The sequence below is a fragment of the Procambarus clarkii genome, chromosome 25 (genome assembly GCF_040958095.1).
Source record: "Procambarus clarkii isolate CNS0578487 chromosome 25, FALCON_Pclarkii_2.0, whole genome shotgun sequence".
NCBI lineage: Eukaryota > Metazoa > Arthropoda > Malacostraca > Decapoda > Cambaridae > Procambarus > Procambarus clarkii.
This window is the reverse complement of record NC_091174.1, coordinates 13243207-13266514: the sequence shown is the minus strand read 5'-3', so window position 1 is coordinate 13266514 and position 23308 is coordinate 13243207. Positions and strand designations below refer to the sequence as shown.

At 52.8% G+C, this 23308-nt stretch overlaps 1 protein-coding gene across 5 annotated transcripts in view; it reads left to right on the top strand.

Moving 5' to 3' along the window:
- The window catches only part of LOC123756565 (adenylate cyclase type 5), an 814648-nt gene that overhangs the window by 516127 nt on the left and 275213 nt on the right, over positions 1-23308 (top strand). For all 5 annotated transcript variants that reach the window (XM_069331338.1, XM_069331335.1, XM_069331336.1 and 2 more), the window contains one exon: positions 19958-20725. In XM_069331338.1, the coding sequence (XP_069187439.1) occupies positions 19958-20725 (768 nt within the window). The remainder of the gene's footprint in view (positions 1-19957; positions 20726-23308) is intronic.

Below are 23308 nucleotides of genomic sequence, written 5' to 3'. Positions count from 1 at the left end.
TTTAAATTGTTCATAAAAGTACTTAAGTGTATGATTCTTTTTAGCTGTCTACCCCCCTCCCCTGGCTTTGAATTATGGTATTATTTTGAACGTCATATTTTCTAATTATCTCATCAGCTTTCATATTGGTCCTGCGAGTAACGTTCGGCTTGGCGCATTCTCTTGATAAATGCTTAGTTTGGTAGTATTAATACTTCCTTTGGGCAGTAACTGACTTTCTCATGCTAAGAAAATGTCTTCATCCTTCTAGTACCTAGATACGCATCACGTGATATGTTAGACAAGAATAGTTTTATACGTGGGTTGGCAGGTTGCTTGTTAAGCCTAAAGCCTGCAAGTTAAGTAACTCCGTCTGCCTTCGTGACTGGTTGAACATATATGATTGTATTAAAACATTGTTGCTTCTAATGTCTGTCTCGTGCTTCAGTAAGAGTCTACAATTGATGGGTCGTGTCGTGAACGTGGCAAAGTGCTCGCTCTCCCTGTTGTGGGTACATTATAGATAACTAGTTAGGTTACCGGCTGTGCCCGGGTCTCTCTACCCCGTTCTCAGTCTCTCCCTCTCCAACAATCTCCTCATTCCCTCTCACCCGTTTTCCTTTCCTCTCCACTCTCTCTGTCAATCTCCCCTCTCTCACCTCTCCTTCCTCCTCTCTCCACTTGTCCTCTCTCTCTCTCTCTCTCTCCACCCCGCTCACCAGTCATCATCCCCCCCTCACCCCCATTCCCTCTTAGAAAATATAAATAAATCTAGGGATTCGGCCAGCCACATTTCATTGATTACTTGTTGGGAAGGCGATGACAATTAGGCCCGCCCTCTCCTAATAGGACCAATAGAACCGACCCGGACCAGTCTATGTTAGTCGCATATCCCAGACTATTCACCCTGCACTGTTGGGTGAGGCTAACCACAGGCCTCTGGCTTCCAGCCATGGACAGACATTCTCTCTTATATAGGTGGACTAAGGGGGGGAGGGGGGTACCCGGCATTGCCCGGGTCTGTCTGTCTCCTGCATCTCTATCGCTATATTTTCGTCCTCCCGAAATATATGGGTCACAGATGCTTTCCTTTCTCTTCTTCTTTCCACTGTTTTCCTTTCGGTAGCAATATCACCTAATTCATACGCCATAATTTCCACTTGAACCTGAAATGGCCTAAGGGTGTTTTTAACTATTAATATTTCGTAAAGCATTTAACTTCGGCGTACCCCGACCAGCCTATGTCCGTCCCTTACCTCAGACCATTCCCCCCTGTCGATTTAGATGAGGCTAGCCCAAAGCGTCTGGGCTCCAACTTTGGGCAAACAGACATTCTCTTTTATAGGTATGAATATTCGAGGCGTCGTATCTTGAGCCGACGTATCAATTAGTCCACCACTGAGCCGACGTATCAATTAATCCACCACTGAGCCGACGTATCAATTAATCCACCACGTATCTGTAATTGTAAAAGAAAAAATAATGCTTTCATCTTTCGTATAATGTTAGAATCAAATTTGCATCACAATTTTTCCTTTCGCGGAAGACTTGATATCTTTCTGTTGAGCTTTGAAACATTAACCTTAACTGGTCTTATACTTTTGGATTGGTGGCCGGAGGCTTGGTCGAGAAATGTATAGTTGTCCCTGGAAACCCAAACCGAAACTGTCTCTATTTTCCGCTTGTTACAACTTGTAATAAAGTTGTTACATCTTGGCTTAACGTGTTTATGATGTATTAGAACGTTGTTACAACTTGCTATATTAGTTGTTATAACTGGTTAGGAAGTGTTAAAACATGTTCGAACGTTGTACCAACGTCGTAGTTTCGGTGTGTGTGTGACGGGAAGCGTGGTGTGAGCACTGGGTGCAGGGAGGGGGCCACCAGGGACCACTGGCCGCAGGGAGGGGGCCACCAGGGACCACTGGGTGCAGGGAGGGGGCCACCAGGGACCACTGGCCGCAGGGAGGGGGGCCACCAGGGACCACTGGCCGCAGGGAGGGGGCCACCAGGGACCACTGGGTGCAGGGAGGGGTCCACCAGGGACCACTGGCCGCAGGGAGGGGTCCACCAGGGACCACTGGCCGCAGGGAGGGGGCCACCAGGGACCACTGGGTGCAGGGAGGGGGCCACCAGAGACCACTGGCCGCAGGGAGGGGGCCACCAGGGACCACTGGGTGCAGGGAGGGGTCCACCAGGGACCACTGGCCGCAGGGAGGGGGCCACCAGGGACCACTGGCCGCAGGGAGGGGTCCACCAGGGACCACTGGGTGCAGGGAGGGGTCCACCAGGGACCACTGGGTGCAGGGAGGGGGCCACCAGGGACCACTGGCCGCAGGGAGGGGGCCACCAGGGACCACTGGGTGCAGGGAGGGGGCCACCAGGGACCACTGGCCGCAGGGAGGGGGGCCACCAGGGACCACTGGCCGCAGGGAGGGGGCCACCAGGGACCACTGGGTGCAGGGAGGGGTCCACCAGGGACCACTGGCCGCAGGAAGGGGTCCACCAGGGACCACTGGCCGCAGGGAGGGGGCTACCAGGGACCACTGGGTGCAGGGAGGGGGCCACCAGGGACCACTGGGTGCAGGGAGGGGTCCATCAGGGACCACTGGGTGCAGGGAGGGGTCCACCACGGACCACTGGGTGCAGGGAGGGGGCCACCAGGGACCACTGGGTGCAGGGAGGGGTCCACCACGGACCACTGGGTGCAGGGAGGGGTCCACCAGGGACCACTGGGTGCAGGGAGGGGGCCACCAGGGACCACTGGGTGCAGGGAGGGGGCCACCAGGGACCACTGGGTGCAGGGAGGGGTCCACCAGGGACCACTGGCCGCAGGAAGGGGTCCACCAGGGACCACTGGCCGCAGGGAGGGGGCCACCAGGGACCACTGGGTGCAGGGAGGGGGCCACCAGGGACCACTGGGTGCAGGGAGGGGTCCACCAGGGACCACTGGGTGCAGGGAGGGGTCCACCACGGACCACTGGGTGCAGGGAGGGGGCCACCAGGGACCAGGTGCAGGGAGGGGTCCACCACGGACCACTGGGTGCAGGGAGGGGTCCACCAGGGAACACTGGCCGCAGGGAGGGGGCCACCAGGGACCACTGGGTGCAGGGAGGGGGCCACCAGGGACCACTGGGTGCAGGGAGGGGTCCACCAGGGACCACTGGGTGCAGGGAGGGGTCCACCACGGACCACTGGGTGCAGGGAGGGGGCCACCAGGGACCACTGGGTGCAGGGAGGGGTCCACCACGGACCACTGGGTGCAGGGAGGGGTCCACCAGGGACCACTGGGTGCAGGGAGGGGGCCACCAGGGACCACTGGGTGCAGGGAGGGGGCCACCAGGGAAGACTGGGTGCAGGGAGGGGTCCACCAGGGACCACTGGCCGCAGGAAGGGGTCCACCAGGGACCACTGGCCGCAGGGAGGGGGCCACCAGGGACTACTGGGTGCAGGGAGGGGGGCCACCAGGGACCACTGGGTGCAGGGAGGGGTCCACCAGGGACCACTGGGTGCAGGGAGGGGTCCACCACGGACCACTGGGTGCAGGGAGGGGGCCACCAGGGACCACTGGGTGCAGGGAGGGGTCCACCAGGGACCACTGGGTGCAGGGAGGGGTCCACCACGGACCACTGGGTGCAGGGAGGGGGCCACCAGGGACCACTGGGTGGAGGGAGGGGTCCACCACGGACCACTGGGTGCAGGGAGGGGTCCACCAGGGACCACTGGGTGCAGGGAGGGGGCCACCAGGGACCACTGGGTGGAGGGAGGGGTCCACCACGGACCACTGGGTGCAGGGAGGGGTCCACCAGGGACAACTGGGTGCAGGGAGGGGGCCACCAGGGACCACTGGGTGCAGGGAGGGGTCCACCAGGGACCACTGGGTGCAGGGAGGGGTCCACCACGGACCACTGGGTGCAGGGAGGGGGCCACCAGGGACCACTGGGTGCAGGGAGGGGTCCACCAGGGACCACTGGGTGCAGGGAGGGGTCCACCACGGACCACTGGGTGCAGGGAGGGGGCCACCAGGGACCACTGGGTGGAGGGAGGGGTCCACCACGGACCACTGGGTGCAGGGAGGGGTCCACCAGGGACCACTGGGTGCAGGGAGGGGGCCACCAGGGACCACTGGGTGCAGGGAGGGGTCCACCAGGGACCACTGGGTGCAGGGAGGGGTCCACCACGGACCACTGGGTGCAGGGAGGGGTCCACCAGGGACCACTGGCCGCAGGGAGGGGTCCACCAGGGACCACTGGGTGCAGGGAGGGGGCCACCAGGGACCACTGGGTGCAGGGAGGGGTCCACCAGGGACCACTGGGTGCAGGGAGGGGGCCACCAGGGACCACTGGGTGCAGGGAGGGGGCCACCAGGGACCACTGGGTGCAGGGAGGGGTCCACCAGGGACCACTGGGTGCAGGGAGGGGTCCACCAGGGACCACTGGCCGCAGGGAGGGGTCCACCAGGGACCACTGGGTGCAGGGAGGGGTCCACCACGGACCACTGGGTGCAGGGAGGGGTCCACCAGGGACCACTGGGTGCAGGGAGGGGTCCACCACGGACCACTGGGTGCAGGGAGGGGTCCACCAGGGACCACTGGCCGCAGGGAGGGGTCCACCAGGGACCACTGGGTGCAGGGAGGGGGGCACCAGGGACCACTGGGTGCAGGGAGGAGGCCACCAGGGACCACTGGGTGCAGGGAGGGGTCCACCACGGACCACTGGGTGCAGGGAGGGGTCCACCAGGGACCACTGGCCGCAGGGAGGGGTCCACCACGGACCACTGGGTGCAGGGAGGGGTCCACCAGGGACCACTGGCCGCAGGGAGGGGTCCACCACGGACCACTGGGTGCAGGGAGGGGTCCACCACGGACCACTGGGTGCAGGGAGGGGGCCACCAGGGACCACTGGGTGCAGGGAGGGGTCCACCAGGGACCACTGCTCCGGCCTAGTTACACCCACCATAACTGAAGGAGCCCCGGCGGAGCACTGCCCGTGTTCATACACCATACACAGGTCGCCCACACCACTCCCCACCTCCCTAATACTTTCTCATACTTAACATGGCATGCTTTTAGTTTTCTGTTGACCTATACTTTTTCTACCCCTATTTTCCTCCTATTTTAGCATTATCACCTTCTCTCCTACATGTATTTCCTCCTACTGTGCCACCTCCTCTTCTCCCCTGCCACTGTGCCACCTCCTCTTCTCCCCTGCCACTGTGCCACCTCCTCTTCTCCCCTGCCACTGTGCCACCTCCTCTTCTCCCCTGCCACTGTGCCACCTCCTCTTCTCCCCTGCCACTGTGCCACCTCCTCTTCTCCCCTGCCACTGTGCCACCTCCTCTTCTCCCCTGCCACTGTGCCACCTCCTCTTCTCCCCTGCCACTGTGCCACCTCCTCTTCTCCCCTGCCACTGTGCCACCTCCTCTTCTCCCCTGCCACTCTTTCTTTCATTTCGCTTTCCTCCTCCGGTTTTCTTTTCCTTTCCTTGTTCATCCTGGTCGAGGGATGGCCGAGCGGACAGCACACTGGACTTGTGATCCTGTGGTCCTGGGTTCGATCCCAGGCGCCGGCGAGAAACAATGGGCAAAAGTTTCTTTCACCCTATGCCCCTGTTACCTAGCAGTAAAATAGGTACCTGGGTGTTAGTCAGCTGTCACGGGCTGCTTCCTGGTGGAGGCCTGGTCGAGGACCGGGCCGCGGGGACACTAAAAAGCCCCGAAATAATCTCAAGATAACCTCAAGAAGATCCTTCTATTTGTCACCCTCCAGACCGTCACCATCCCCCCGCAACTCTACCTTGTCTTCTTGGTCTTGTCTGTGACGGCAGCAAACAACACCCTCACCTTCAACCTGCAGTTGCAGTGTTGCCAGGAGCAAGAGCCACCAGTCAGGTGGTGACACCTGGCGGCTCTGCAACACTCCCCCCTCCTCCCCCCTCCTGCGTCCTCGCAGAGTGAAGCTTCAACTAACTCATTAACCAGCATCAGTCCTTCCTTACACACGCACAACCGTTATCACAAGATATCGAAGTAGGACCTTTATAACTGGTTATACCTGGCAAGGGAAGGAGAAGAATTATCAGGCGAAAGCCCGCAAGCCATTACGACTATATAGCACTGGGAAAGGATCAGGATATGGATTCGGGACGGGACGGGGGGGAAGGAATGGTGCCCAATCACCTGGACGGTCGGGAATTGAACGCCGACCTGCATGAAGTGAGACCGTCGATCTACCGTCTAGCCCAAGTGGTTGGGTGCCTGGCAAGGGGAGCCGAGGTGATAGCAAGACAGAATGCGGTGATAAGCTGATGCACAGCTGTTTCTATAGACCACATAATTATTAATGGTAATATGGTATTCCATAAGAAAGGACAAAATTATCAGCATTTGTTGTGTATACGTTGTACATTAATCTGTCACATGTAACAGGTTGTGTATTTTATGCGAGAGGCACAACCAACTCTCGCTATTCACGGCAACCAGAAATTCAGGCCACTTGGAAAAATGGTAAGAAATAAGTATTGTCTTCTTAAAAATGATAGGAAATATAACTGTTTAAAATCACTTAATTGTGTTTTATGACAAGAGCTTCAACACGGGACTGTGGTGTGGCAACTCTACATTATTAATGCATGCATCTAAAATTAACTTGGAAGGCGGAGCCCATCAAAGGTTGTAGCGTATTCACCTTCCCCGGCCATGATGTGGCGAGGCTCCCCAACAATGGCAACGTTCCTCTTATTAATCTTTCCTTGCCATGTTGCCGCTCTTAAACTAGTCTACATTTAGCCATTTTAATACATTTATCGGTGCATTTACCTCTTATAAATGAGCACCTCATGTCTGTACAGCTCTATGGGTGTAAGGTGTTGGAACTCCCGAGGACGACTCGGGTTCGAACCCTGGATAGGTATGGACGGAGGAGCGTTCACTGTTCGCTCCTGTGCACCCAACACTAATTAGAGACCTGGATGTAAAACCACTGTGGATCGTGTTGTAGAGAAATCTTTGGTGCCGAGTAACCTACCTGGCACCTCACTGCTATATGGCCGAAACTCCACCAAATACAAATCTCTAGAGTGACACTTGTACTCAGTGTACACAGCACCGCTCCTGTGCCAGGTAAGTTACGGGCTCACCATAGTCCGTGCTACTTGCCCCGCTCCTGTGCCAGGTAAGTTACGGGCTCACCATAGTCCGTGCTACTTGCCCCGCTCCTGTGCCAGGTAAGTTACGGGCTCACCATAGCCCGTGCTACTTGCACCGCTCCTGTGCCAGGTAAGTTACGGGCTCACCATAGCCCGTGCTTCTTGCCCCGCTCCTGTGCCAGGTAAGTTACGGGCTCACCATAGCCCGTGCTTCTTGCCCCGCTCCTGTGCCAGGTAAGTTACGGGCTCATCATAGCCTGTGCTACTTGCCCCGCTCCTGTGCCAGGTAAGTTACGGGCTCACCATAGCCCGTGCTTCTTGCCCCGCTCCTGTGCCAGGTAAGTTACGGGCTCACCATAGCCCGTGCTTCTTGCCCCGCTCCTGTGCCAGGTAAGTTACGGGCTCACCATAGCCCGTGCTTCTTGCCCCGCTCCTGTGCCAGGTAAGTTACGGGCTCACCATAGCCCGTGCTACTTGCCCCGCTCCTGTGCCAGGTAAGTTACGGGCTCACCATAGCCTGTGCTACTTGCCCCGCTCCTGTGCCAGGTAAGTTACGGGCTCACCATAGCCCGTGCTTCTTGCCCCGCTCCTGTGCCAGGTAAGTTACGGGCTCACCATAGTCCGTGCTACTTGCCCCGCTCCTGTGCCAGGTAAGTCCACTACGGGCTCACCATAGTCCGTGCTACTTGCCCCGCTCCTGTGCCAGGTAAGTCCACTACGGGCTCACCATAGTCCGTGCTACTTGCCCCGCTCCTGTGTCAGGTAAGTTACGGGCTCACCATAGTCCGTGCTACTTGGAACTTGTTCCGAGTAGCTGAATCTATAACAACAGATGTGTACTCACATAGTTGTGCTTGCAGGGATTGAGCTCTGGCTCTTTGGTCCCGCCTCTCAATGTGGAGCTCCTCTTCTGACAAAAGATATGCGACCCTAAGTGACCTGTATTCTCTAGGGATCAGCCCTGGGATCCTCTTGGACCAGGATCATTTCTCCTTCAGCTGGACTATATATATTTCGAGAGCTCACAGCTCAGCTTTGGAACCTTAATCTAGCGATGGGACCAGTAGTGTGCTGGTACGGCGCCAGTGTCGTCTTACAGCTCCAGAGATCATTAATTAGTCTATCTGTATTGTTCTGTAGACCGATAAGGGAGGGTTGGTGCTCTTAAGGTGACGGGTCCTGGTGCAGCAGCTGGTGACGGGTCCTGGTGCAGCAGCTGGTGACGGGTCCTGGTGCAGCAGCTGGTGACGGGTCCTGGTGCAGCAGCTGGTGACGGGTCCTGGTGCAGCAGCTGGTGACGGGTCCTGGTGCAGCAGCTGGTGACGGGTCCTGGTGCAGCAGCTGGTGACGGGTCCTGGTGCAGCAGCTGGTGACGGGTCCTGGTGCAGCAGCTGGTGACGGGTCCTGGTGGTCTTGTTCAGCAAGCAATTGAGTACATTTTTTGTATATATAAATATATATATATATATATATAATATATATATATATATATATATATATATATATATATATATATATATATATATATATATATATTTGTAAATGTTGTGATGTGTGAAAAACACATAGTATTGCTGCAAGCCAATAATGCGCCTTGATACCGTTCACTGGTCAATACACACGTGTAATCCGCATAATGAGGTCTAAGCCGGATATTATAAAAACTCTACCTCATCCGATGTATAATCAGTCACGCTTCTGTTTCATCCAATCCGGCTGAAATGGTCAGCGTCCACACCATGGCTCAGGGACGGGAGACAGGATAGTCGTCCCTTGGTGTCCCATGTGTCCTGTCCCTGGTGTCCCATGTGTCCTGTCCCTGGTGTCCCATGTGTCCTGTCCCTGGTGTCCCATGTGTCCTGTCCCTGGTGTCCCATGTGTCCTGTCCCTGGTGTCCCATGTGTCCTGTCCCTGGTGTCCCATGTGTCCGTCTCTTGGTGTCCCATGTGTCCGTCTCTTGGTGTCCCATGTGTCCGTCTCTTGGTGTCCCTTGTGTCCGCCCCTTGGTGTCCCATGTGTCCTGTCCCTGGTGTCCCATGTGTCCGTCCCTTGGTGTCCCATGTGTCCCGTCCCTTGGTGTCACATGTGTCCGCCCCTTGGTGTCCCATGTGTCTGTCTCTTGGTGTCCCATGTGTCCGTCCCTTGGTGTCCCATGTGTCCGTCCCTTGGTGTCCCATGTGTCCTGTCCCTGGTGTCCCTTGTGTCCGTCCCTTGGTGTCCCATGTGTCCCGTCCTTTGGTGTCACATGTGTCCGCCCCTTGGTGTCCCATGTGTCTGTCTCTTGGTGTCCCATGTGTCCGTCCCTTGGTGTCCCATGTGTCCGTCCCTTGGTGTCCCATATGTTTCGTCCCTTGGTGTCCCATGTGTCCGTCCCTTGATGTCCCATGTGTCCGCCCCTTGGTGTCCCATGTGTCCTGTCCCCTTGGTGTTCTTGGTGTCCCATGTGTCCTGTCCCTTGGTGTCCCATGTGTCCGTCTCTTGGTGTCCCTTGTGTCCGCCCCTTGGTGTCCCATGTGTCCTGTCCCTGGTGTCCCATGTGTCCGTCCCTTGGTGTCCCATGTGTCCCGTCTCTTGGTGTCCCATGTGTCCTGTCCCTTGGTGTTGTCCCATGTGTCCGTCCCTTGGTGTCCCATGTGTCCGTCCCTTGGTGTCCCATGTGTCCGTCCCTTGGTGTCCCATGTGTCCCGGTAACAGTGATCTACACACGGAAGGCCTCCTTGAAAAGTTAGTCTTGATGACTTCAGTAGTGTCTCTCCAGTGTCTCGCTCCCCTCACCCTTGCCTCACTCCCCTCACCCGTCTCACTCCCCTCACCCTTGCCTCACTCCCCTCATCCCTGTCTCACTCCCCTCACCTGCGCCTCCCAGTCATGGTATAGGTTCTTATTCTCAAGTTGCGACCATAACTCTCTGCTTCTTACCTTAGACGGCACACTTGCACCTCCGTGGCTCAGTGTTTATCTTGAGGACCAACCAGGCTGTGAGGCGACCTCCTTGTTAACCCGTGGTCGTCCTGAGATGTTCCTGTGGTTGGCTTCCTTGACTTGAACAAATTATATCAATGATATGAAAGGGGTGATATGAAACAGCCGTCCGTGGAGGTTGGGTGTGTCATCTACCTCTCTGCACAGTTACAAACACATTAAGATTTCAACTTACATTCAACAGAGGAGAAGAAGTTATTAAACACATGGGACAAAATCTTACTGAAGCGACCATACGAGTCATAAATACTCATACTCCGCCCAAGTAAAACAGAAACAAGCAACACTTAGTGGGCCAGCCAGAGGCTTAGGGCCCGCGTAGGAATATCTCTGCAAAACAAAAAAATAAAAATCTACCTCTCTGGCTCCTGCAGTGGCTTCATCTTGTTGATCACGGCTTTTGAGAGCACACTGTCTTAACGAGTTGCACTTGGCTCTGTCTCACACATAAACCGTAATAGCAGTAATATCTCTCTCTCTCTCTCTCTCTCTCTCTCTCTCTCTCTCTCTCTCTCTCTCTCTCTCTCTCTCTCTCTCTCTCTCTCTCTCTCTCTCTCTCTCTCACACACACACACACACACACACACACACACACACACACACATGAGGGCAGGCCATGGCCATGAAATAACAGGAGGCAAGACACAGGATACAGAATGGGAGACGAAGATCTCCACAAAACGGACAGAGAGAAATATCTAGGAGTTGATATCACGCCGAACCTGTCTCCTAAAGCCCTCGTCAAAAGAATATCATCAGCGGCGTAAGCAAGGCTGGCTACCATCAAAACTGTCCTTAGAAATTTGTGTAAGGAATTATTCATAACCTTGTATACCACATGCAAGATTAATCTTGTAGAATGCGGCTCTAAGCATGGAGTCCATACCTCGTCAAGTACAAGACGAAGCGGGAGAAAGTTCAAAGGTATGCCACTTAACTAGTCCCAGAACTAAGAGGTATGAGTTACGAGGAAAGGTTGCGTGAATTGCACCTCACGTCACTGGAAGACAAGAGTTTGGGGAGACATGATCACCACATACAAAATTTTAATGGGAATTGACAGGGTAGATAAGGACAGATTAGGGACACAGGTGGAAGCTGAGTACGCACATGAGCCACAGAGACATTAGAAAGAACTTTTTCAGTGTCAGAGTAGTTAACAAATGGTATGTACTAAGCAGATATGGTGGAGGTAGATTCCATACACAGTTTCAAATGTAGATATGATAGCGCCCAATAGGCTCAGAAGCCTGTACACCAGTAGATTGACAATTAAGAGGCGGGACCAAAGAGCCGAAGTTCAACCTCCGCAAGGACAACTAGGAGAGTACCCACACATGAGCTATATATACCTAGGCCCCAGCAGCGCTGCTCCAAAATAGACCAACACTTCTCATATAAGTGTCGCATCAGGCACCATTCATCATGTTCTTTCCTCGGTGTTTATGATCAGATATGAGCGTCGTTGTCATCTCTTCAAGTGTTAATATCTTCCATCTAATTAGTGACTTTCTCTTAAGCTATATATACATTTATGGCTTTCTCGTCAATTACGTAATTTATTCCTAACTTAACCCGCCAAACACACATCGAAACTACGACGTTGGTACAACGTTCGAACAAGTTTTAACACCTAACCAGTTATAACAACCAATGTTACAAGTTGTAACAACGTTCTAATACGTCATAAACACGTTAAGCCAAGATGTAACAACTTTATTACAAGTTGTAACAAGCGGAAAATAAAGACAGTTTCGGCTTGTGTTCCCAGGGTTCAACTATGCACTCATTTGTTGTTTCCACTTGAGCTGTTTTCACACATAAGGGCCCTCGCGGCTGAGTAGACAGCGCTCGGGGGTCGTAGTCCTATGGGCCTGGGTTCGATTCCAGGCCGTGGCAGAAACAAATGGGCAGTTTCTTTCATCCTGATGCTTCAGTTTACCTAGCAGTAAATAGGTGCCTAAGATTTGGACAGTTGCAACGGGCTGCTTCCTGGGGATGTGCGTGTGTTAGAGAGAAATATATGTAGATTGGTTAGAAAGGCGGGGTCCAGGTGCTCATAGCTTGATTCTACAATGCACAAATAGTAAACACACACACAGATTAGGGACATGCGGCCCCAGCATGGAGCCCGTACCTTGTCAAGCACAAGACGAAGCTGGAAAAAGTCCAAAGGTATGCCACTAGACTAGTCCCAGAACTAAGAGGCATGAGTTACGAGGAAAGGCTGCGGGAAATGCACCTTACGACACTGAAAGACATAAGAGTAAGGGGAGACATGATCACAACCTACAAAATCCTCAGAGGAATCGACCGGGTAAACAAGAATAAACAAAGAGCCAAAGCTCAACCCCCGCAAGCACAATTAGGTGAGTACAAATAGGTGAGTACACACACATACACACACACGTATAGGAACATAGGAACGTCTAGGAACGTATAAGATACTCAGAGGGATTGACAGAGTGGACATAGACGAAATGTTCACACGGAATAGTAACAGAACGAGGGGACATGGATGGAAGCTTGAAACTCAGATGAGTCACAGAGATGTTAGGAAGTTTTCTTTTAGCGTGAGAGTAGTGGGAAAATGGAATGCACTTAAGGAACAGGTTGTGGAAGCAAATACTATTCATAATTTTAAAACCAGGTATGATAGGGAAATGGGACAGGAGTCATTGCTGTAAACAACCGATGCTCGAAAGGCGGGATCCAAGAGTCAATGCTCGATCCTGCAGACACAACTAGGTGCGCGCACGCGCACACACACACACACACACACACACACACACACACACACACACACACACACACACACACACACACACACACACACACACACACACAATGATGCACCATGGTACTAAATATTAACTGGTTCCATTATTTGTCCCCAGGGCAACATCCCACCACAACATATTCACGTAACCTCTCCCACTTTGACAGTGAAAGAGGTACGCACTTCTGCGTATCTACGCCAGCACTGACAGTAGCCAGCGCCAGCGCCGACAGTAACCAGCGCCAGCACCGACAGTAGCCAGCGCCGACAGTAACCAGCGCCAGCACTGACAGTAGCCAGCGCCAGCACCGACAGTAGCCAGCGCCAGCACTGACAGTAGCCAGCGCCAGCACTGACAGTAGCCAGCGCCAGCACCGACAGTAGGCAGCGCCAGCACTGACAGTAACCAGCGCCAGCGCCGACAGTAGCCAGCGCCAGCACTGACAGTAGCCAGCGCCAGCACCGACAGTAGCCAGCGCCAGCACTGACAGTAACCAGCGCCAGCACCGACAGTAGCCAGCGCCAGCACCGACAGTAGCCAGCGCCAGCACCGACAGTAGCCAGCGCCAGCACCGACAGTAGCCAGCGCCAGCACCGACAGTAGCCAGCGCCAGCACCGACAGTAGCCAGCGCCAGCACCGACAGTAGCCAGCGCCAGCACCGACAGTAGCCAGCGCCAGCACCGACAGTAGCCAGCGCCAGCACCGACAGTAGCCAGCGCCAGCACCGACAGTAGCCAGCGCCAGCACCGACAGTAGCCAGCGCCAGCACCGACAGTAGCCAGCGCCAGCACCGACAGTAGCCAGCGCCAGCACCGACAGTAGCCAGCGCCAGCACCGACAGTAGCCAGCGCCAGCACCGACAGTAGCCAGCGCCAGCATCGACAGTAGCCAGCGCCAGCACCGACAGTAGCCAGCGCCAGCACCGACAGTAGCCAGCGCCAGCACCGACAGTAGCCAGCGCCAGCACCGACAGTAGCCAGCGCCAGCACCGACAGTAGCCAGCGCCAGCACTGACAGTAGCCAGCGCCAGCACTGACAGTAGCCAGCGCCAGCACCAACAGTAGCCAGCGCCAGCACCGACAGTAGCCAGCGCCAGTACCGACAGTAGCCAGCGCCAGCACCGACAATAGCCAGCGCCAGCACCGACAGTAGCCAGCGCCAGCACTGACAGTAGCCAGCGCCAGCACTGACAGTAGCCAGCGCCAGCACTGCCAGTAGCCAGCGCCAGCACTGCCAGTAGCCAGCGCCAGCACTGCCAGTAGCCAGCGCCAGCACTGACAGTAGCCAGCGCCAGCACTGCCAGTAGCCAGCGCCAGCACTGCCAGTAGCCAGCGCCAGCACTGCCAGTATCCAGCGCCAGCACTGCCAGTAGCCAGCGCCAGCACTGCCAGTAGCCAGCGCCAGCACTGACAGTAGCCAGCGCCAGCACTGACAGTAGCCAGCGCCAGCACTGCCAGTAGCCAGCGCCAGCACTGACAGTAGCCAGCGCCAGCACTGCCAGTAGCCAGCGCCAGCACTGACAGTAGCCAGCGCCAGCACTGCCAGTAGCCAGCGCCAGCACTGACAGTAGCCAGCGCCAGCACCGACAGTAGCCAGCGCCAGCACTGCCAGTAGCCAGCGCCAGCACTGACAGTAGCCAGCGCCAACACTGACAGTAACCAGCGCCAGCACTGACAGTAGCCAGCGCCAGCACCGACAGTAACCAGCGCCAGCACTGACAGTAGCCAGCGCCAGCACTGCCAGTAGCCAGCGCCAGCACTGACAGTAGCCAGCGCCAACACTGACAGTAACCAGCGCCAGCACTGACAGTAGCCAGCGCCAGCACTGCCAGTAGCCAGCGCCAGCACTGACAGTAGCCAGCGCCAGCACTGACAGTAACCAGCGCCAGCACTGACAGTAGCCAGCGCCAGTACCAACAGTAACCAGCGCCAGCACTGACAGTAACCAGCGCCAGCACTGACAGTAGCCAGCGCCAGTACCAACAGTAACCAGCGCCAGCACTGACAGTAACCAGCGCCAGCACTGACAGTAGCCAGAGCCAGCACCGACAGTAACCAGCGCCAGCACTGACAGTAGCCAGCGCCAGCACTGACAGTAACCAGCGCCAGCACCGACAGTAGCCAGCGCCAGCACCGACAGTAACCAGCGCCAGCACTGACAGTAGCCAGCGCCAGCACTGACAGTAGCCAGCGCCAGCACCGACAGTAACCAGCGCCAGCACCGACAGTAGCCAGCGCCAGCACCGACAGTAGCCAGCGCCAGCACCGACAGTAGCCAGCGCCAGCACTGCCAGTAGCCAGCGCCAGCACTGACAGTAGCCAGCGCCAGCACTGACAGTAACCAGCGCCAGCACTGACAGTAGCCAGCGCCAGCACTGACAGTAACCAGCGCCAGCACTGACAGTAGCCAGCGCCAGCACCGACAGTAGCCAGCGCCAGCACTGACAGTAGCCAGCGCCAGCACTGACAGTAGCCAGCGCCAGCACCGACAGTAACCAGCGCCAGCACTGACAGTAGCCAGCGCCAGCACCGACAGTAACCAGCGCCAGCACTGACAGTAGCCAGCGCCAGCACTGACAGTAACCAGCGCCAGCACCGACAGTAGCCAGCGCCAGCACCGACAGTAACCAGCGCCAGCACTGACAGTAGCCAGCGCCAGCACCGACAGTAACCAGCGCCAGCACTGACAGTAGCCAGCGCCAGCACTGACAGTAACCAGCGCCAGCACTGACAGTAACCAGCGCCAGCACTGACAGTAACCAGCGCCAGCACTGACAGTAGCAAGCGCCAGCACTGACAGTAACCAGCGCCAGCACTGACAGTAGCCAGCGCCAGCACTGACAGTAACCAGCGCCAGCACTGACAGTAGCCAGCGCCAGCACTGACAGTAGCCAGCGCCAGCACTGACAGTAGCCAGCGCCAGCACTGACAGTAACCAGCGCCAGCACTGACAGTAGCCAGCGCCAGCACCGACAGTAGCCAGCGCCAGCACCGACAGTACCCAAAGACCTGCTCAGCACCACTCGCCCCAACTCCAGAACTGCCACACACAATGTATTATCAGCCGGGAAAATGTGTGAAAACTTCCTGTACATTTTATTCGTAACAAAAAATAATAATAATTAGCGAAAATAAAAAAATATCAAAAGAACTGCTGAAGTAATTAGCTGGACAAATTACATATCTGCCATTATCGAAGCCGCCTATAGGGCGTCAATGTGGAAAAAGTTAAGTCCAATTAAGAGAGGTTTCCGGAGAGAGCCTCAGTTCTCCAGCGGGAAGCTTCACTCGCTGCAGAAAACTTAGCCAAAAAAAACATTACTCGCCAACTTTTCAAACATCTGTAAGAGACATCACATCAGTGATGTGGTCACTTTCATCTGTAAGTGACCACATCTTGAACCACATCACAAGAATTCGAGAGATAAGAATAAATGGAAATGCAAAACACACTCTGCCTGTGTTTCTGTCAAGGTTTATCTGAAAGCTGGATATAGGTTTACTGAGGTCCTCTAGCTAATGACTGATTATTTTCCAGCATGCTTCCCATAACAGTTTACTAACTCCCAGGTACACATTTACTGCTAGGGAATATAGGCATCAGATATAAGAACATCAAACGTCAAAGGAATCGACTTAGGATCAGTAGGTCTGCTGGTCCTAGCTCGATTCCTTGGACGTTTTGGGTACTTCCGTTTGGCATAAGCCCGGCCTGGAAACACAAACCGAAACTGTCTCTATTTTCCGCTTGTTACAACTTGAAATAAAGTTGTTACATCTTGGCTTAACGTGTTTATGACGTATTAGAACGTTGTTACAACTTGCTATATTGGTTGTTATAACTGGTTAGGTGGTGTTAAAACTTGCTCGAACGTTGTACCAACGTCGTAGTTTCGGTGTGTGTTTGGTGGGCGGCACCTTATTATTACTAGGCTTATGTAAACACACACACACACACACACACACACACACACACACACACACACACACACACACACACACACACACGGGCCTGGTAGCCTGGTGGATAGCGCGCAGGGCTCGTAATTCTGTGGCGCGGGTTCGATTCCCACACCAGGCAGAAACAAATGGGCAAAGTTTCTTTCACCCTGAATGCCCCTTTTACCTAGCAGTAAATAGGTACCTTAGGCCTTAGACCTTAACAGTAAATAAGTACCTTAGGCCTTAGACCTTAACAGTAAATAGGTACCTAGGCTTAACTTTCTCATTAAGCATGAAAAAGCATTTTGAGGAAGAAGAAGATGAAACTACTTGTATTACCTCGGATTACCTTGAGAAATTTCCTGTTAATTACACTCTGGAAATTTTCGTCCCTTCTGCTTTATAAAATTTTGCTGCGTGAAAATAAATTTTCACATCAATCAGGTCCAAAATATTGAGCCTTTGTTGTATTTTGTTGTTTCATCGGGTATTGTTGTTTTATTTTGTAAATGGTAATGAATTAATACAATGTACGAAGCAACCTTTATATTACACACAGAGATCACACTAACGTGATGCATCAAATGAACAAATCCACAAGGGCCGTTCATTTGATGCATCACGTTAGTGTGATGAATGTGTGTGATGATGTAAGGGCGAAGAGGGAGAACGGCCTATTGACATAGCTCGGGTGCAGAGGGGAGTTGTGTAAAACCCTGGTTTGTGTCTCGGAGAGGCTACAGGATCCAGTAAGTTCAGTAGAACTTCGGTTTCAACTCTTTTTTTAACCCTGTCGTAGCTCAGTCGATTAAGGCAGTGTCTGGGATGCTCCCGGACGCAGGTTCGAATACTCGTCGCGGCCCTTGTGGATTTGTTCATTTAACCTTTATATTAATTAATTTTGGATGATGTGTTCAGACTGCACAACCACGCGATAATTGTGATGAATAATGAGAAAATCGGTAGGAGTCTTGAGAAGGACTCGAACCCGCTCACTTGGAACTGCCAAGCCAGCACCGTCAACTTGGGATTCAGCTGAATCCTCTAGTGGTCCTGAGGTTGGCAACCGGAGCCCAAACCCGAGATCCCACATACTGCCCCGGGCATGAGTGATGAATAGTATATAACCGATGATCCCACCTCACCGTCATGTCCGTTCTCTTCACTTGTCACAACGTACAAAATAAAAAGTGCTAACCTAACCAGAAGAGCACCAACCCAACCTACCCACCTAACCCATCCATGCATAGAAAACTTGGGTTTTTGTTAGCTGTTACTTTTCATAATACGTTGTAATTTGCACGTTGGGGACCGAAATGGGCAAACTGAGAAGCATTAGTTGGAAGGCCGGGTTAAGCTCCAGGTCCCAGCGTCAAGCCAAGGACCCCACACTCATCACACAACCACCGCCTCTCTGTCACGGTATATAAGGGTCAGAATTGCGGTTATTATATCGTGTCGTACATTTTACAGATTACACATTTCATACAATTAACTCGAATGGTCTCTAAAATTACCATGTTATGCTCAACAACTCTGTAAAAAAATATTATATCTACTAATTTGTAGCTGTGGCAGCTCAGACTATTAGTACTTACTCGCCTGGCTTGATGCTGGACCCGGGTTCGCGTCCCGGTAAAGATTATAGAGTAGTAAACATTTAGCTGAATATATATATCTCGCAAGGAGACCATTAGGAAATAGTGACGGTGATTTGCGTTTTTGTGTAAGATTTGTTAGCTGGTGCAGGTGGTGGTGTAAGGGTGTGGGCAGGTGTTGAGGAGATTGTGTAAGACAGGTGGTGTTGTAAGGGTGTAGGCAGGTGTTGAGGAGATTGTGTAAGACAGGTGGTGGTGTAAGGGTGTGGGCAGGTGTTGAGGAGATTGTGTAAGACAGGTGGTGGTGTAAGGGTGTGGGCAGGTGTTGAGGAGATTGTGTAAGACAGGTGGTGGTGTAAGGGTGTAGGTAGGTGTTGAGGAGATTGTGTAAGACAGGTGGTGGTGTAAGGGTGTAGGCAGGTGTTGAGGAGATTGTGTAAGACAGGTGGTGGTGTAAGGGTGTAGGTAGGAGTTATCTTGACAAGTTATCTTGAGATGATTTCGGGGCTTTAGTGTCCCCGCGGCCCGGTCCTCGACCAGGCCTCCATCCCCAGGAAGCAGCCCGTGACAGCTGACTAACACCCAGGTACCTATTTTACTGCTAGGTAACAGGGGCATAGGGTGAAAGACACTCTGCCCATTGTTTCTCGCCGGCGCTGTAAGACATTATACAGGTGGACTTGGTTAGTGGGTGTTGTGGTGGTGTTGGTCGTATTGTATTATTATTGTTGTCAGGAAGTAATTGTTAATGTCAAGAGTAACAATGACTTCTTTATGAATATGTTTAATATCAGAGTGTGTGAGGTGAGGACCAGTGGCGGTCCTCATACACGGCGGCGCTCCACTCACTCACTCACTCACTCACTCACTCACTCACTCACTCACTCACTCACTCACTCACTCACTCACTCACTCACTCACTCACTCACTCACTCACACTTGGAAGAGTTTTGAGGCCTGAATTTGAGGCCCAACGTGTAAGCTTACCAGCCTGTTAGTACTTGTACGTGTTCCTGGCCGTGTGTGTTGGCGCGGGTAGCTCTTGTGTGTGTGTGTGTGTTGGCGCGGGTAGCTCTTGTGTGTGTGTGTGTGTTGGCGCGGGTAGCTCTTGTGTGTGTGTGTGTGTGTTGGCGCGGGTAGCTCTTGTGTGTGTGTGTGTGTTGGCGCGGGTAGCTCTTGTGTGTGTGTGTGTGTGTTGGCGCGGGTAGCTCTTGTGTGTGTGTGTGTGTTGGCGCGGGTAGCTCTTGTGTGTGTGTGTGTGTTGGCGCGGGTAGCTCTTGTGTGTGTGTGTGTTGGCGCGGGTAGCTCTTGTGTGTGTGTGTGTGTGTAATTACCTAAGTGTAATTACCTAAGTGTAGTTACAGGATGAGAGCTACGCTCGTGGTGTCCCGTCTTCCCAGCACTCTTTGTCATATAACGCTTTGAAAGCTTTCAAAGCTTTGAAACTTTGTGTGTGTGTGTTGGCGTGGGTAATATAATAGTGTGAGAACAATCAGTGGGTGGAACAATAACTATTATGTTTCTTTTACAGGAGGCGGTGACGGCCCAGCCACGGTCGTCCTCCCTCCGCTACTCCAAGGCCAACGGCTCCACGCACACCTCCCTGGGCTCCAGACCCTCCACTGGCGAGCAAACAGCCAAAAAGTCCAACTGGGAGGTGATTGAACACTACCACAAGTCCGGTCTGGTGGGCACCTCATCCTCCAGAAGCCCTACGGAGGAAGAGGCACCACAGGAGGAAGTGGAGAGCATCCTACAAGACTCTGGAAGGTGGTGGGACTTTTGTGCGCTGTGTAGTCGCGTGTGCAAGTCGCACCAGTTCAAGAACATCCACGTGGAGGTGCTCTACCAGAGATACTTCCTGCGGATGAACCAGTCGAACATGATCTCCCTTCTGGGGTTAATGATCGTGGTGGTGTTGGTGATGCTGTGTCTCATCTACATCCTGGGCATAGCCAAGTTCATCTTCCAGGTCGTCACTCTCACCATCTTCGCTCTCCTCTACCTGGTGCTAGAAGTCCTCCTGTGGCGGATCAAACTCAACGAGGTCTACCTCATCGTCTTCTCCTACCTGATCCTCATCTCATTCTTCGGACTGGAGATCTTGGTGACGCTCAGCAGCGAACCTCCGACGGCTTCTGCGGGAGTGTGGGCCACGCTCTTCTTCATCTACATGACGTACACGCTGCTGCCGCTGAGAGTGCCTGAGGCCACGGCCGGAGGCATCCTCCTCTCTGTCACCCACCTCGTCTGCGTCATCACCACCAACAGCCAACACTCGCCCTTTCTCTGGAAACAGGTCAGTTTGCTCATCTTCCCTTCCAGGACTTGTATTTCTCTGGGTAAATCCCTACAAGTGTCCGAGAACATAGGTGGCATCTGTTGACACTTGCAAACAATGAGCCGGATGCTGCTTTCTTGTCCCCATAAGATGTGTGTTGGTGTTGTTGTTGTTGCTGTGATAATTCTCACCGTGTTGCTTCAGCGCGCATGCGCAAGCTTACTGCCGCTAAGTTCAACAAGGTGGTTATGGATCGATGTATTTTATGTTAGTTTTGCAAGTGAATTCAAATGTAAATTTTGAATATGGTTGTTTTGTTTGAGTCGACAATGTTTTCCTCACAGATGTGACAATACCATCCAGCTCTAGTCTTGGTGTACCATAGAAATACCATCCACCTATTTTTGTTAAACGACTGTAGGCATGTAGTTATTTGTGCAGATTTATATATTTGTAAATTGACCATAACTTCATCATTTATGTCGACATTTGACGATACATGAAGGTATTGCGGGTCCTGGTGACTGTCCCTGGTGAGGAGGACTGGAGAGTGTGTCCGCTCCTCAGGCACCCTCTACACATTAACTTTACTGGAGGCATAGTTTGGTTTGAAGATCATTTAACGACTCTGAGGAGAGTTGACTGTGTGTATCTTTATGTTAACGTGTGTGCTATTTTCTGGTGATGTGATTTAGACCCCGGAGGGAAGCTGCTACAGCCGTTCGTTATTCCTCGCTGGGGCTAGATTCACGAAGAACTTACGCAAACACTTACGAACCTGTACATCTTTTCTCTATCTTTGGCGGCTTTGTTTACAATTATTAAACAGTTAATGAGCTCTGAAGCACCAGGAGGCTGTTTATAACAATAACAACAGTTGATTGGGAAGTTTTTAAGCTTGTAAACTGTTTGATAAATGTAACCAAAGCCGTCAAAGATCGAAGAAAGATATACACGTTCGTAAGTACTTGCGTAACTGCTTTGTGAATCTGGCCCCTGGATGTTATGGGGTCAGAAGCTTCTTAATACCCCGTCAATCGATCAGATATTTAGACCAAAGCGAGTGTTTCCTTAAACTATCACCAGTCACACCGAACATTATGCATTTCTGTCATCTTGTCATTAATACTTTCGACTTGACAAATCTTTGTCATATAATGTGAACGTCGGTTACGTTAATACTGGGTTGACTTACTTTAAAGGTCTGGTCATCTTAGTGCTAAATGCTTCGTTCACTGACATAATATTTCGCAACCCATCCTCCTGCTTAGCACAGATAACGACCGTAGTGTCTACTATATACAATAGTGTACAATGTTTTTTTTTGTCCCTTTCGAATCAACCCGTTCTCACACTTTCGTATAGTCAATATTGACTTATTAAATACGTGCATATGTGACATACTAAACATACTAGTTTACCTTGAAAAGCTTCATATAAAATACCGACCTTACCTAACCTACTTAGTATGTTAAGATAAGCATCTTATTGCTTCGTAATTACAATTATTAATTAACCTATTATAGGTATAGGTTAAGTAATAATTGTAATTACGAAGCAATAAGATGCTTATCTTAACATACTAAGAAGGTTAGGTAAGGTCGGTGTTTTATATGAAGCTTTTCAAGGTAAACTAGTATGTTTAGTATGTCACATATGCACGTATTTAATAAGTCAATATTGACTGTAAGGAAGTGCGAGAACGGGTTGTTCGAATAGCCCAAAACAACAGTCCATTTTCTTGGTATGTTAGAAAGCCTTTAACACAGTAGCCCATAAGAGGCTCGCACACAAGTTGGAGAAACAGGCAGGAATAACAGGCAAGGTGCTGCAGTGGATCAGGGAGTATCTAAGCAACAGGAAACAGCGAATTACTGTGAGGGGGGAGAGCTGTGACTGGTGAGATGTCACCAGTGGTGTCCCACAGAGTTGTGTACTTGGAACCATCCTGTTTCTGATACATGTAAACGATCTTTCAGAGGGTACAGACTCATTGCTCTCAATGTTTGCTGATGATGAGAGATATGAGATGAGATGGATAAAGAATAATGACAGAGGGAAATAAAGAGACTAAAAGACGACCTGGGCAAACTGAAGGAATAGTCCAACAAATGTTGAACCGTCTGCGCGCGCGCGCGCACACACATACACACACACACACACACACACACACACACACACACACACACACACACACACACACACACACACACACACACGCGCGCGCGCGCGCGCGCATATGCACACGCACACGCGTGCGTGCGTGTGCGCGCGCGAGGTTGGGGGGGGCCTCGCAACTGATTGGACAGCGCCCGGTTTGGAAATGGTTGTGATACAGTAGATAACACAAGGGTCTGGTGGTCAAACTGATGAACACACTCTTAGTAACTGAACAGCAGCCCAGGAACGGTGAGGAACATGACCCGTCTCCCACTGGCAGCCCAGGAACGGTGAGGAACATGACCCGTCTCCCACTGGCAGCCCAGGAACGGTGAGGAACATGACCCATCTCCCACTGGCAGCCCAGGAACGGTGAGGAACATGACCCATCTCCCACTGGCAGCCCAGGAACGGTGAGGAACATGACCCATCTCCCACTGG